The 15,913-nt window shown below is 49.9% G+C and overlaps 1 protein-coding gene across 4 annotated transcripts in view; it reads right to left on the reverse strand.

Moving 5' to 3' along the window:
- Positions 1-15,913, reverse strand: part of GALNT10 (polypeptide N-acetylgalactosaminyltransferase 10) — a 223,055-nt gene that overhangs the window by 25,581 nt on the left and 181,561 nt on the right. For all 4 annotated transcript variants that reach the window (XM_082453912.1, XM_082453913.1, XM_082453914.1 and 1 more), the window contains 3 exons: positions 15,571-15,756; positions 11,123-11,306; positions 5,573-5,690 (listed from right to left, as the gene is read on the reverse strand). In XM_082453912.1, the coding sequence (XP_082310038.1) occupies positions 5,573-5,690; positions 11,123-11,306; positions 15,571-15,756 (488 nt within the window). The remainder of the gene's footprint in view (positions 1-5,572; positions 5,691-11,122; positions 11,307-15,570; positions 15,757-15,913) is intronic.

Consider the following 15,913-nt stretch of genomic DNA (forward strand, 5'->3'; position numbering starts at 1 on the left):
AGAAGTGATATGTACTGATGATGAATGCATTCAGTGTTACAGAAACAATGAAGCAGAAAGGGACAGCCACACTGTAGCCCTCCCACCCCCGATGCCCCAAGGAATGGGAAGCTTTCGTGGCACCGTGGGTCAGAGTACATCAAGGCAAAGGATCAGTCTGAAGTCAGACAGCAGGGCTGAAACCCCTGTTCCAACCACGTGACATTGTGGAAGGATTTAACCTAAGACTCAGTTTCCTCATCTATAAAATGGGGGGGCACGGGGCCCCACGTTCCTGCATGTGGCTGCTCAGTAAACGTTAGCTGGTAGAAGGAGATTCTTCTCAGTTGTTTTGTTTGTTTGTTTGCATTTGTCATATTTTTAAGATTAAACACGAGACTATATATACATACATTAAAAACAAAATTTTCACATCTTTTAAAACTTAATTTTGGAGGCATCTAACTTCTTTTACCTAATATTTCACTGTTGGGATGTGCTCTAACTTATTTATGCCCTAAGGATGTACATTTAGGTCATTTTCAGTCTTCCCCTTTCGTAAGTAATGCTTCAACAGATAGCTCCTACCTCAATCTTTGCTCTGTCTCTCTTGGCTAAACTCCTGGGCGTGAAATTTTGGGTAAAAGAATGTGCTTGCTTTGACATGTAACGGATTTTGCCAAATTGCTAACAAAAGATATATCCACTTACATTGCCCCAAGGCCCACATCTTTCTCACGCCAGCTCAGCCGTGTTGTCCCGTGGACACTTCTTCTCTCCTGGACCTCAAAGTTGAAGACGTCCTAACCTCAGCCTCCTGGGGACACTGTGCAGGTCCCTTTTCTGCTGGTCCTGCCCCCACCACCTCTAATCCAACCACCCTCGCATCCATGTAAGGCCAAGGGCTTTCTCCACAGCATCTTATGTGAGCCTCTCTTGGGTAGGAAGGAAAACTCTATCAGCACCATCTGGGATGTGAGGGCCAGAGAGATCAGGCAATTGGTCCAGGGTCTCCAGGTAGACAGAGAGCAGAGATGAGAAGCCAGTGCCCTGCCTTCTCACTGAGTACCTTTCCCGCCACATCGCCATTACCCAAAGATGCAGATGTAAGCCTGGGAAGGGCAGGATGAAGGAAGTTGTATCAGATAGGAATTGATGCTGCTAACAGTTACTTAAAACACCTATTAAGGGCCAGAAACTGGGGTACAGAGATGGACAAAACCCACTCCCTACCTCGAGGGAGCTCAGAGTGCAGTGGGGGAGACAGGCCAACCCTTGGGTCATGTCAACAGGAGGTACTGGGTGCCATGCTGGGAGTGACATTGGGGTGGTCTCTAAGCATCACAGGGAGCTCAGGTTAAGGCTGAGAGGACGCCATATAGATGAGCTGAACCCAGAAGGACGACTGTGGGTTGGCCAGACTAAGGAAGGGCATTTCAGGAAAAATGAACAGTGCGTGCCTCCAAAGATAGCCAGGCATGTGAGCCTGGGGCTTGTAAGCAGTTCCGTGTGGCTGGGTGAGGTGGACACCTGTGGTCTGCCCTGCCCCACCTCCATTCCCCCTTCTGCACACAATGCCCGGACTTTCCTTCAGGGAACCAGCTCATCCCACTTTCCTAGCTCCAGGATGGGCATGTGACCAATCAGACTCAGACTGCAGCTGACGGATCAGAACATTGCTCAGGGAGGGGCAAGGGACCAGAAGGCCAATGAGACTCGACTTGGGGACTTACTACAGGAATGATGGGAAACAGAAACTCTTTTCCCACTGGGCTGCTGGGTATTTCCACAAGGAAAAACTTGCCTGAGAGGAAAGCCAACCCAGATGAAAGCAGAGCTGAGGGACTAAGCGAGATGGAGCCTAGATGAGATGGGTTAGTCCCTGGATCCAGCCGGGCCTGGAGGATCTACCCTGGAATTTCAGTTGTGTGGGCCAATCAATTCTAATTTTTTTGCTTAAGTCAGATTGGGGTCAGATTGACCAGGATTTTGGTTACCTGTTACCAAGAGTCCAGACTAATGCAATGCGGAGGAGAGTGGAGAGAAAGCAAGGGATGGTAAGCAGCTCATGGAGGTGGGTGTAGGCCAGGCTACAGGGTTAAAGATTTATCCGACCACTAGAACTGGGAAGAGTCTAACTGCCAAGCAGGAGAACTCTCATATGTGACCGTGCCTTTTGGAAACAGAAGCTCTGTCAGCTAAGAGAGAGAGAGAGGGAAAAAAAAAGAGTCAATGACTCTCCTAGAAATTTCAGAGCCTTCGGAACATCTTTTCTGGGGTTTTCCCATCAGGATAGATGGCCTGGTCTGAAATTGGAACCAAATTATTAATCCATCAGCCCTGATGGCACGTATCAATTTGTCTTTTTTTTTTTTTTTTAACGTATCAATTTATCTTAATTTCTGAAAATACACTCATGCCTTTCAGACCAGTCTCTCTTCTCTGTCACCAAGAAGAAAAGGGATCTCAGCAGAGATTAATCAGAGGGAATTTGGCCCTTCATAAATGCCCTGCTCTGGCTGAAACAGAACACCCGGCATTCCAGGGAGGCGTTGCCGGCAGATGAACGGGCTCTCCTGTGGGCAGGCCTTCCGCAGGGGCCCGGGAGACAGTGCACTGGCAGAGGGGCTGCTGCCAGCTCCAGGAGCTCGCGCTCTCAAAGCCCGGAGAGCGAAAGCCCAGGGAGAAATGTCTCCCTTCCAGACCTGGGGGACTCCTCATTACACTGTCTCATTTCCTCTCCAGAGTGAAGAGGATAATTGGATCAAATGGCAACAGGAGCCAGCCTCCCTCCCCCTCCCGGATGAGGGACTTCCAATACGGCTTCATTACCGTGTCTTTTGTAAATAAACTGTGGTGGGAAAATGCCAATTGTTCTGCCATAATTGCCTGATGAGCATCATCAAATGGGTCTTTGAAACGCACAGACTGAAATCATTTTGGGTTTAGAAACTCCTTTGTGCTCATTTTTCTCCAATCACCCTTCTCCACGGAGGGAGTTTCTGAAGGGGGACTTCTTGACCAAGGAGGCTGGTTCTGGCCAGTATTACACCTGCTCTGAGTATTCAACCAACAATTATTTATTAAGTGCCTTCTCCCTGTCAGGCAATCCTTTTGGTTCTTGGGATACAACAGACAAAGATCGTTACCCTATTGAAGTTTACATTCTGGTGAGAACTCAGAACACTGATGTGCCCATTTCTGGGAACAAACTTAGTAGAAAACTTCATAAATTAAGTTTGTTTAATTGACAGATCGAGGAACTGTGACGTTAAAACTCTTCTGATTCCTTGTATGTGATTCCACTGTAAGGATGTGACATTTGGAAAATTAGATTGCATGGGCTAGGGATACTAAATAAATGACATATGTGCCATCACTCGCCAAACCTGCACCCAGGGCAGACATCACTAATCAATCACCACTCCTTTTCTGATAAGCTCAGACACAGCCTCGCAATACATATTAACACAGAACTGGGGCAGCTCCTACTGATGGATCAGAGTTGGCTGGGAGAGCAAACCTATTTCTGACTTAGACTGTTACTAATTCACTTCATTGAGAGGCTGCAGGATATCCTAGTAAGTTAACCCCAGGAGGAGGCAAAAACTGAGAAGAAAGAGTAAGAGATTACAGCCAACCTCTTAGGCTAGTTTTCCTCTCAAGTGCTCTCATGTCCCTGCAGAGGCCTATACAACACAGCGGGTGAGAGCATGGGCTTTGCAGTTGGGCAGACCTGGGTTCAGGTCCTGGTTCTGTTAGTTTCAACTGTGTGGGACCTGGGTCTGAGTTCCACTTGCCCCCCTGTGAAATGTTTATAATAATGATACCACCCTCCTAAGGTTGCTCTGAGGATTAAATAAGCCAACACTTGTGAAGGGCTCCACACAGGGTCCTGCCAGCTCTGATCACGGCTGCACTTGAGTTCCTGCACACCAGGGTGGATGCACAGTTGTTGACAGCTGGCATCCGCTCTGACTGGTTGGTGCTTGTGTCATCATTGTTGTTAAATATTTTTAATATCACCCTTGGATTTTAATATTAGTTTTATTTAGGGGGCTGGCCCCCTTATGGGAGACAACTTCAGAAGTCTGAAGGTAAAATGGACATAGACTGCCTTTCAAACCAAAATAATGTTTCAGTAGAATTCCAGGTTGTTTTCTTGCTAATCAAGCATTTATGTCCCCCAGTTCTGAACTGCTCACCCAGTGGCATACACGAGGACAATGACAATAATGAAAATAATTTTTAGGATATTTATTAAGAAGCACCTAACAAGAATGGACTTAGTTAATCCTCTCAACAACCCTGTGAGAACTAAAGTATCATTAAACCCATTTTATGGAAGCAGAAACTGAGGCTCAGTGAGGTTAAGGATTCTTTGTCCAAGATCACACAGCTGGTACGAAGTAGCAGAGCTACGACCCGACCTAGGCAATCTAACCCCAGCGCCGAAACCTTAATTGCCGTGTGTGACAATGGTCCTTTGCATAAGAAGTTGATGCCCGACTTGGCAGGCATCCGGGTTGTGTATTCACAGGGCTCAGCCCAGTTATGCTGCTGGCCATCCCTCACGGGTTGGGGATATGCCTTACCAGGGGTTCTAGGGGTGTTAGAAGCAGGCCCTGGCCGACCACAGGGGCACAGGACAAGCTAACCTTCCCCTCAGAGGGACTAAGCCTCTGTTCTTCACTTGAGATCAATACAAAAATCTCTCAAAAAGGGGAGGAATGGGGCCTCAGAAGTTTGCATAGTTAACTAGTAACCACAACCTCCTTTACCACCATTGTCAGAAGCTTCTACAGCACATGGGCTGGTCTAATAGGTTACAGTAAATATATTTTCACTGACTCTTTAATAATTTCTACCAGTTATTAATTGGTTGTGTCCCCAGGTTGGGTGCTAACCACTTTCTAGATATTATCTCATTTAATCTTCACAAAAGCTCTGTAAAGTAGGTAGTATGATTATTCTCTTAGATGAGGGAAGAAAGCTCGGAGAGGTAATCTAACTTGCCCAAAGTCACACAGCTACTGAGTGATGGAGTTGGGACTGGAACCCAGGCTTCTCTGACCCCACAACTCAAGCTCTTAGCCCCTGGTCTCTGTACATCAAACTCCAGCAGAGACAGATACAAAGGGAAGACTCGAGAGGGGTGGCCAGGAACCACTAAAGACAAGTTGGCTTCTGTGAGGCCAGGGGACCATTCTCAGAGCAGAGCTTCCTGCCGGCCCACGTGTCTTGTTCGGCCGTTGTGCTCTCTCTTCCCCTCTGCTGGTCTGCTGGGCGTCTCAATGGGAGACACACCATCTCTAGTGGAAGTGAGGCCTGTCTTATTCCGACACTGTCATCTGAGAAGGGACAACGCAAGGCAAACACCAGCCAGAGCTGTGGCTGAGGCCAGCCTTTGGCAACCTGAGGGTCTCCATGCTGCCGCCTCCGCTCCGCCCCCCCTACCAACACACACACAGCAAGCAGTGGCTGGCGGCTCCTGACTTGTTCACCAGGCTCAGACAGGCGCTAAGCAGGCAGCCTGCCAGGACAGGCGCCACGGGCACCCTGCCAAGGACAAAGGGGCTTCCCGAGAGCTCACCTTGAACGAGATTTCGTACTGCTCCCCTCCCCAGATCTCCAAGCCTGGGTCATACCCGCCCAGCTCCCAGAACCACTTCCGATCCACGGCGAACAGTCCGCCGGCCATCACGGGAGACCTGCGGGAAGAAGAACCTGGTGTGAAGACGCGGACGTCCTGGCCGTGTGCTCCTTGGGTATCCTGCTCTCGGACACTGCTGTTCTCCCGGGGGTGATGCCCCCCGCTGCTCTGTGAACACAGCCCACTTGTCCAGCAGGGAAACCAAAGCCCTTCTGAGTGAGGCCCCTGGCTTTCTTCCTTCTTGCCTATACTTCTTCATAAATGCTACATTTTAACCAATGGACCCAAAATTCCTTTACGTGGTTAACACCTAAGAATACTTGTGAAATGAAATCATAGCGCTTTTTTCCTGTGGGCCTTGTAGCTGTACCATATATATATATATATATATATGCATATCTATATCTAATCTCTAGCCCTCCCATTGATTAAATGGTCTGAATCAGGTCTTTCCAAGCCTGTCTAGGCTGTAGAATGTCTTAGAGAGATGAAAACACATACAGCTTCCTGGGCCCGACCCCAGACCTACAAAACAGTCTCTGGGGGAATGGAGCTTAGGAGTCTGTGTTTTTGGATAAGATCGTTTGATGATTCTCACTCTGTAATCCCAGCATAGATATTTTTTTTTTCTGCTGAGAGTTTATAGAAGAAGCCACAGTCACTGTTCTTTCAGTTAAACTGGGATAAGATTAACTCCGCTCATTCATTCTCTCATTCGTTTCTTCATCGAGTACCAGCTGAGAAGCAGATGCTGGAAGAATTTGGAGGTAAATCAGGGTCAGACGGAATCCTCAGGGGATGCCAGCATGGCAGGGCAGCCACCTCAGGATAGGAGGGCCCAGAAGACAGGTGGGGTGTAACAAGGGCCTCTGGGAGGTGCAGCCAGCACTACGGGAAAGGAGGGAGCGTCTGCCTCCAGGTTTTCGGGGTGAGGAGGGAAGCTGAGGCAAGAGTCAAGGAAGGATGCTCAGAGGGGTGGCATTCGAGGTGGCTATGAACAAAGTGGGAGCTTGGGGAGGGGAAGGCACCCAGGAGGTGAAAGCACGAGCTCGGGGGCAGAGATGATCAAGCGTGGGGTGTGGCTTGCCCGAGTTCCCCATGGCGCCACCCGCAGGGCCAGCACCTGGGAGGGGCCACCAGTGTTTGCTGTGTGAAAAGCTCTCTGAGTGGCTGTGGCCCTGTCTGACTCCACTGGAAGACTCCAAACCCTCCAAGGAAAACCATTCCAGCAGCAACCTCCGCGGCCCCTCCTGGCTTGGGGAACTGCACGCTCAGGGGAAGTGGACTGACTTGGAAAGAGGTTAGTTAACCCACACGCCTTGCGAGGCTTCCTGCAGTAGATGGGCCCTGATAGCACAGAAGGGGACCCCTTTAGAAAGGACTCCCTTGATCACTGACCGAGGCCTTGAATCTGCCAGGCGCCGTACTGAGCTAATTTATTACCAAAATGAATTTACTCCTCACGTTGACCTCATGAGCCCGGATCAGAAACGGGGAAATCCTCACTGCAACCTCAGCTCTCCCCAAACCTGTGGTGGGGTCTGGGGTGAAGATTTTAGTCCCGGAACCCTGTGCTGCTGGGTACGGGAGCCACTGGCCACATGCGGCTTACTGACACTTGCAATGTGGCTGGTCTGAACTGAGAGGTGCTGGCAGTGTGAGATACACACTGGATTTCCCAGACAATGTGAAGAACAGAGAAGATCTCATTCATAATTTCAAAGCGTTGGTCACATGTTAAAATGAGACTATTCTAGATATACTGGGTTAAATGAAATACATTACTAAAATGAATTTTATCTGCTTCCCTTTACCTTTTTTTAACGTGGCTATGAGGACATTCAGAAGTACATATGTGAGTCACACTATACTTCTATAGGACAGTGCTGATTTAACCTCTTTGAGCTGGTTTCCCCATCTACACAGCGACGTAGAGCTACACTTGCTAGCTCACATTGCTAGTAAAGTTTTGAAAGTATCCAGTACTATAGGAAAGTAAGGTGTTAGCAGTATCAACTTTCTTCTGTCTTAGGAAGGTTGTAGGGTTTCGGGTTTTTCTGGCTGGAGCCGTGATGCTTGGAGGGCAGAGAGTGCTTCTGGCTCGGTGCTTCATGGGAAATCAAACCTAAGACTCTGCACAAAAACATCAGCCTGGGTGGAAGCCAGCGGCAGGGGCCGTGGTAAGATAGGTAGGATATTAGCTGTAAGGCATTTTGGATGCTCGAGGCTTCACCTCCTGAGGGAGGCCTCTCCTCTAGCCTGGTCTGTTTTCTGCTGCGTTCAACAGTAACAATAACAACAATTCTGAGCATCTAGTGTGTGCCACTCACCTCACCAACATCACCAGCTCTCACAAAGCCCTATTACTGGCCCTCTTTTCACATGGAGAAATCTGAAATTCAGAAATGCTATATGCTCTGCTCAAGGGCATGTAGTTAGTAAGTGGATGAGCTGCCACCAAAGCCTGTGTCTTTCAAATATCATGACACAGCTCTGTGCCTGCAGCGTGCCCACTTGCCGAGCACCATGGGGAGGTGTGCAGACAATGACCAGGGTTTCTTAGTGGCCTGTTCCTGGGGTTTTGTCCGAGTGCAACACAGAAGAGAGACTTCTGGAAGGAACTGGAGGGTACAAAGGATGGAGAGTCCCTCGGGAAGCATCTGGGCCAGAGGCTCTCAAACTTGGCCATATGTCAGCATCATCTGGGAACTGACGCCTGAATTCCCCACCCTGAGACTCTGGTGTAACTGGACTCAGGGGCAGCCTGGGTGGTTCTTCTTCTTCATTTTTAAAAATTTTTATTGGGGTACAGTTGATTTACAATGTTGTGTTAGTTTCAGGTGTACAGCAAAGTGAATCTGTTATACTTCTTCTTCTTCTTCTTATTTTTAACTTTATTTTAATAACTTTATTATTATTATCTTATTATCCTTTGTTTTAAATAAACTCCCCAGGTGATGGCACCATGCAGCCAGGGTTGAGAGTCCCTGCTCTAGGGCTGGGCCAACCCCTTTAATATCCAGACGAGGAGACTGAGACTGCAGACAAAACTAGCTGGGCCTCTGCTTCTAACCAGCTACACGACCTGCACCCACCCCTCCCTCATCCTGCAACGAGGAGACTGAATGGGCCAAGACCCACCATTACGTACCTTTCAAATCTAGGGCCTATGAGTTGGCTTATGGCAAAAATTCAAACCATAAAAGGGGGTTCTGGTTACCCTAAAAATTCCATTTTCTGGAGCAGCCTGCCTGACCTCAGCCTCTGCTACGTGTCACCTTGGGCAAGTGTCGTTTCTTCTCTGAACCACAGGATCCCCATCAGTCAAGTGGAGAGAGTTCCACCAACACCCAAGGGCATGTTTTGAGAATCAAGCACGGTCATGTCAGCTGGAACTGCTTTGCCAAGTCAGGCCAAATGTTAGTTACTCCTGTTATTAGCATTCTTCTCCAAGAATTCAGGACAACTGGGGGCCGACTCTGGGGCATACTGGGGTAGGACCTGGCTGCATGATGTGGTGTCGGCTAAACTGTATCTGTGGCCTAAGAAGGGCTCTAATAGTAGTGTTTGACCATGTTTAGGATACAGGAGGTCAGGACCAGAGCACAAACGTCTGGCCTGCTGAGGAAGCACGGGGGATCCACTCACGCCCTCCACTCTCAGCTCATGCTACTCTCTTGCCCCGGTCACCTTCCATTTCCTCAAGCAAGCCCACCTCTTCCTAGCTCTGAGCCTTCCCTGGGGCTCACAGCATTAGGGGCCCCCCAGAAACCCTGGGTGCACTGCGCCCATGAAGATGGCTGAGCCGCCAACAGCCCCTCTTTCTCAGACGGGGAGGGTGAGGAAGAGCAGCTGGACTTCACTGGGGCTAAGCCGTGGTTAGGCAGGGGTGGTAGACAGAATAATGGCCTCCCAAAGAAGCCAATGTCCTAATTCCCGGGGCCTGTGACTCTGCTGCCTTACACAGCAAAGGGCCTTTGCAAGGGTGACTAAGTGAAGGATCTTGAGAAGGGGAGATTATCCTGGGTTACCTGGATAGGTCCAATGTAATCACAAGGGTCCTTATAAGTGAAGAAAGAGGCAGGGAGGTCAGAGTCAGAGAAGGAGACGTGATGATGGAAGCAAGAGACTGGGAGAGGGAAGGGGGAGGGAGGTGTAGGGGGAGACAAGGAGAGGGAGCAGGGGAAGACTGGAAGATGTTATGTTGCTGGCTTTGAAGATGGAGGGAGCCATGAGGCAAAGAATGTGAGCAGCCTCTAGAAGCTGGAAAAGGCAAGGAAATGGATCCCTTCCTGGGGCACCAGGAGGAAACGCAGCACTGCCAACACTAAATCAGTAAGACGCTTTCAGACTTCTGACCTCCAGAACTTGAAGAGAATAAAGTTGTGTCGTTTTATTTTATTTATTTATTTATTGGCTGCGCCGCGCGGCATCTTAGTTCCCTGACCAGGGATTGAGCCCGCGCCCCCTGCAGTGGAAGCACGCAGCTCCAACCCCTGGACCACCAGGGAAGTCCCTGTGTTGTTTTAATAAGCCAGTAAGCTTGTGGTAATTTATTACTGCAGCGACAATTAGGAAACTAATCAGGAAACCAATACAGCTGGAGAGGCTGGACTTTGGCTTTGTACCCAGAGGTCTTTCCACACCTCTGGCAGGAGAGCTGGAGTGGCTCACGTGACAGCTGCAGGGATGGCGAGCCCACTGTGGGAGAAAAGACCCTTCTGGAGCTTGGGGTACCAGAGGGGCACTGGGCTCTGTTTCTGGCTTAGCCACTAGTCCACTGTGTCCCCAGGGAAGCCCCTCCCTGTCCTGGAGCCCGAGTCTCCTCATGTGCAAGGGGTTGGAGTCTGTTACCTGTAGGCTCCGTCTAGCTCTGCCATTCCACGATGCTACGGGTCCGGTCCACACACCCACATCCCACACCTCCACCGTGGGACAAGCTATTTCCCTGATACTTCCAAGAGGGTGTAACCGATGGATGGGAAAGTCGGCTCCAGAGGCAGACAGACCTGCCAGGCACTGAGCCTTTGCCGCTTCACAGCTGCGTGACCTGGACAGGCTGCTTAACCTCTTGGAGCCTTGGTGTCCCCATTTGGAAAACATGGATCATAATTTTTACTACATACGCTGTTGGAGGTTAAATAGGACCAGCGTGTAGTGTGCTCGGCACCGCGCCTGGCACTTAGAAAGTGTGCAATAAATGGTGGTGACAATGACAATGACAATGATGATGTTGATGATTACAACTGGGTGCTAGGCTTGCCACCCGGGCTGGCAGTCCTCGGGGTGGGCAAGGAAGAGGTGATCAGCTTGGTGGTCCGTGAGCCAAGGCTCTGTGACGAGCTGGGAGGGACTGTGCTTCTGTTGGGGACGTCTGCCCTGGCTCCCCTGCACTGGACTTTTGGGGGAGGTGGCAATCCTGAGTTGTGTGTGTTGGGGAGGGCTCCCTGGGGTCAGCCACTGGGACCGGCCTGGGTCACTTGTACTTACTCAAATGGGTCGCTGGGGTCAGCTTTCTGCAGTTCTGGAGGGATCGGGATCCGCTTATAGTACATCTCCCAGTCAAAGGCGCCCCGCATGGCATCCCCCGCCTGCGTCTCATACCGGAAGTCATCGTGGTCAATCACATCGATCATTGGGCACACAATGGTCTTGCGGTTCCGAGCAATGCGGTCTGAAGAAGCCAAGAGATGCCTATTAGGGAGGCCGGGTGGGAGAGGAGCTACGTGCATGACCCTGCTCTGCAACGTATTCACATTTTTAACATGTTTCCTGGGTGATTTCTCTGAACACTCGAGTTTGAGAATCCGTGAGGAAGAAAGCACACACGTTTTAAGCAAGATGGACCAGGGCTCCCAGCCCATCCTGCCATCCACTGAGAGGGCCCTGGGCCAGCTACATAAATGACATCTCAGCCTCAGCATTCTCCTCTGTGAAATGGGGAGAAGAGGGTCTGGTTGCAGGAGTACTGGATACAGTAATGCTTGAAGGTGTTGAGCACAGGTGTCTGTCATGCTCAGCATCGCTATGGAAAGAGATTAACTTCCTTCTGGGAGGGTCCCTGTTCTGGCCCTCCCCATTCCGAGTCCTGAACTTGACTTGTGGCTCAGCAGGTAGGCACTCCAGCACTTGCCTCTCATGGCAGACTGCCTGTCCCTGAAGCTCCCCAACACCTCCTAGCTGCCGTCAGAGAACAAATGGTCCTTGCGAGAGAGTCCAGCTCACATTTTCCAACAGTCAGAACTACTGCAGAGGGAACGGACTATCCCATGAGCTCCTCAGGACTGGAGGCGTGCAAGCAGGGCCTGGTGGACCTCTGCCCTGCAGGAATGCTGCAGGCAAGGTGACTCAAGATAGCAAACAGGGGTCTTAACCTAGATGGCTCTATGTCCCTTTCAAGCCAGGGAGAAGCTGATTCTATAAAATTCACTCTCTGCCCTTCAGTACGCTTCCTGCCAAGAAGCCCTGACTACAGTCAGGAGGTACCAGTGATTGGGGCAGATGATCTGCCATGAGGGGCAAGTGGGCTGTGCTTGGGTGACTGGCTGCTTGGGCCAGGAGTCAAGTCCAAGTCTTGGAATGGGGAGCCTGGTAGGGCCAGGGTAGGCTGGCAGCTGCCTAGGGCCCAGGCTTCATCAAGCTACAGCAGATTTTTATTCCAGGAAAGAAAGCAAAGAAAAGTTTTGCCTTTTTCTAAATTGCAAGACACGATCCATATGTGGGGCATGAAACTGTGTGTGTGTGTTTGTAGTGAAGCAAAAAAGAATGTCACGGTGCATTCTAGGTGATGAGGGAAAGTAGTTTTGGGAAATACTTCAGTCATACTGCATCAGTGTGTACATTTGTGTACTGGATTGACATGTCTAATGTATTTCTAACTGTGGCACATGGTCAATAAACTGAGAAATGGTGTTTTTGACGCTGTGTCCCCAAGTGTAGATCTGGGGCCACCAGTGCCAGAAGCACCCAGGGTGTGTTTAAAAACTCCCCTAGGGCTGGCCTGCCCCAGGCCCACTGAATCAGGATCTCTTGGGGTGGAGCTTGGATCTGCCTTGTGGACATGCTCCCTAGGGATTCTTAAGGAAGCAGAAGAATCTTCCCAGGGAAAGATCTAGAAAAGGGCCTCCCTTCCTGATAATTCATGGCCACGTGAGGGATTTCCCTTCCAGAGAGGGTGTGTGCTGACGACACAGTGCTCTGCCGGATGCTGGCTGATTGGGGGAGGTGTAAGGTCAAGGCGGTGGCATCAGAGGTAGCATTCCACGGTGCTGTACTCACTTGAAGACACAATGCCCAGGTGCAAACCCTGGTTTTGTCATCTACGAACAGTGTAACCTTGGAAAAGGTTATCTGATGCCTCTGAACCTCTGTTTCCTGGCCGAAAAAATGGAGGAAGACAGCACCAATTTCCTGGGATCTCTGTGAAGCCCAAGTGGGACGATGGGGCCAAGATGCTTAGCCCAGCCTCGAGCACGTGACGAGCCCTCTGCTGACATCCTTTGTGCCCAGGATCGCTGAAAGCAGCTCAGAAGCAGGAGCTGGGAGGGTGAATATCCCCCTCATTCTCTCTGCCCTTCAGTTTTCTCATTTGCAATATGTGGATAATAAGGCCTGTCCTGTCCGCTTTACCAGTCACATTCAAATGTGGGCTGTGATCAAAAAAAGATAAGGGACTAGCAGAGGCATGATGATGATGACGACGACGACGATGATGATGATGATGACAGTGATGATGGTGGTGATAGAGATGAAGAAAATGATGATCAACAGTGGCTTTCCTTTCAGGGGAGCTGAATCCCTTTCAGGCTCAGAAATGCCTACTCTCCAAAGAAGGCAGAGTGAACTGTGCATGTTCACGGTTTCAGAGACAAAAGCCGTGATGGGCTCAGTCAGCTGCTCATATTAGAAGGGATAGACTTTTACATCTACACCAGTGGTTCACATTTCTATTGGAAAAAGGGAAAAAGAAGAGGAAGAATGTTTCTTCCATGTATGGCTGCAGATTATGAAAATTACCCTCATATATTTCCATAGAAACAGAGTTAAGGCCGTTAACACAAGGGTTAAGGCTTGTTAACCACAAGCTCAGCTTCGTGTTCTACCACTTCAGTCTCTTTATGAGTCACTGAATGACCGCCCCCAAACGCGATGTTCCTTCAGGACTATAAATTAGATGATTTATTATTTTTTTAAATTAAAAACAAATATTTTATTTATTTGGCTGCATTGGGTCTTAGTTGCGGCACGCAGGATCTTTCCTCGCGGCGCGCAGGACCTTTCGTCATGGCGCACAGGCTTCTCTGGTTGCAGCGCGTGGGCTCAGTAGTTGTGGCACGTGGGCTCTCTAGTTGTGGTGCATGGGCTCAGTAGTTGCGGCGTGAGGGCTTAGTTGCCCCATGGCAGGAGGGATCCTAGTTCCCCGACCAGGGATCAAACCCTCGTTCTCTGCATTGGAAGGCAGATTCTTAACCACTGGACCACCAGGGAAGTCCCAATTAGGTGATTTATAGTGAAGCTTTTTTTCTCTTTTGTTCTCTTCCAGTCATGAGAGGCAGATGCAGATCTCTTGATTTAATTAAGTAAACAGTTGACCAGAAGATCTGGGTTATATCCTTTTCCTAACCCAGTGGGATCCTGGACCCTTGGGGTCAGAAGCATGTCACCTGATATTAGAGTTTCATGCTGATCTGTGTTAGGAAACAAACTTGCTGGGTTATCCCATTAAAGCATGTGGGTTTCGCTTTCTGTCCTCTCTTCTGAATGGGGGCCTAACCAGTGCTCCCCGAAGTATGGAGCAGCGGCACTGGCACCACCCGGAGGCTGTTAGGAATGCAGCTTCTAAGGCCCCGCCCCAGACCTCCTGAACCAACCACCCTGGAGCAGGGCTCAGCACTCTGTGTGTTAACAAGTCTTCTAGGTGATTCTGATACACACTCAAGTTTGCCCTGAACTCGAGTCCTCTTTGCTCCCTATGCTTTCTGTTACGGAGAGCATACCCATCCACTTCTGAGGCGTTCACTTTTCTCTCTGGATTGACAGATCTTCCCCAATCTGCCTCCACCTCTGTCCCTCACCTGACTCACAGCCCTAGTAGGACATTTTCTCTTCAGCGTCCACCTGTCAGCAGCCGCTCAATGCCTTCCTCAAAGCTCAGAGCCTAGGGATTCAGACCTGGTTCTTCAACCATCCATGAGGAACCTCACTGCCCAGCAGCCAGATCTCGTGTCTCCCTTCTGTCCACAAGGCTACGTGGACGACTCCTGGATCACAATGCCCTCTGTCTGGAGCCCTTACCTGAGAGTTGTCAGAAAGTCTCCAAAGAGGAAATGAATTTAGGGAGGCAGTGTGGAATCCTGAAAGAAGATACACTTTGGAGCCAGAGAGATGGTGACTTTGACACTTACTGCCCAAGGGACCAAGTGAGTCACTCAAAATCTCTGAACTTCAGTCTCTTCTATTATAAAAAGGGGAGACTTTCGACCTGGCATGGTTTTGTGAGGGCTGAAGATAAAGCTTACAGCCTTCCCTGCTCACAGCAGCAGTGCAGTGAATAATAACTATTCTAAGTTGGTATGACGGTGTTCCCTACAATTTGGCTCTTAGCAGTAGGCAGCCTTGGCTTGCTTTCCAACAACACCTGAAGTAACCTGGGAGAAGCAATCATGTCACTAGACACTAATGTGCTTTATGACTTCGGGCAAGTCACTTCCCCTCTCCGAGTCTCAGCTTCCTCCTCTGTAAAATGAAGGGACAGAACTTTTAAGGTTGCTCTGAGCACTCCTGAGGACCTGATACCCTCGTGGCGCCTGGCATTGTGCTGGGTGCATCTCAAGCAGGCACGGGAAGTCTTGTAGTATAGATGACTCCCTGCAGAAAGCAGGACCGGAGGCCAGTGGCTCACTCCAGGCCGCCTACCTCACCTTGCAAGCCTCCCTTACCGAGCAAGGGGGGGAGCCAGTTGACATTGGCTTCACAGTGGGAGTCCAAGAATGTGATGACATCCCCAGTTGCTGCTGAGGCCCCCAGCATCCGGGTCCTTATCAGCCCTTCCCGTTTCTTGGTTCGTAGAATCCTCACGCTGGGGAAAAGGGCCATGTAGTCTTCAAGTGGCTTCTTCAGGTGCTCTGTGAGGGAGAGAGAAGAGGACAGATGGATAGATGGGTGAGTAATCATTCTTGTGACCCCTTCCTTACATGTGCACTGCACTTTACAGTTTAGATAGAGCTTTCCAGTGCACTGTCTCATTGGACATTTCAGATAGGGTCAAGAAGGGCAGGAATA

This window comes from Balaenoptera physalus, assembly GCF_965194825.1.
Source record: "Balaenoptera physalus genome assembly, chromosome: 3".
NCBI lineage: Eukaryota > Metazoa > Chordata > Mammalia > Artiodactyla > Balaenopteridae > Balaenoptera > Balaenoptera physalus.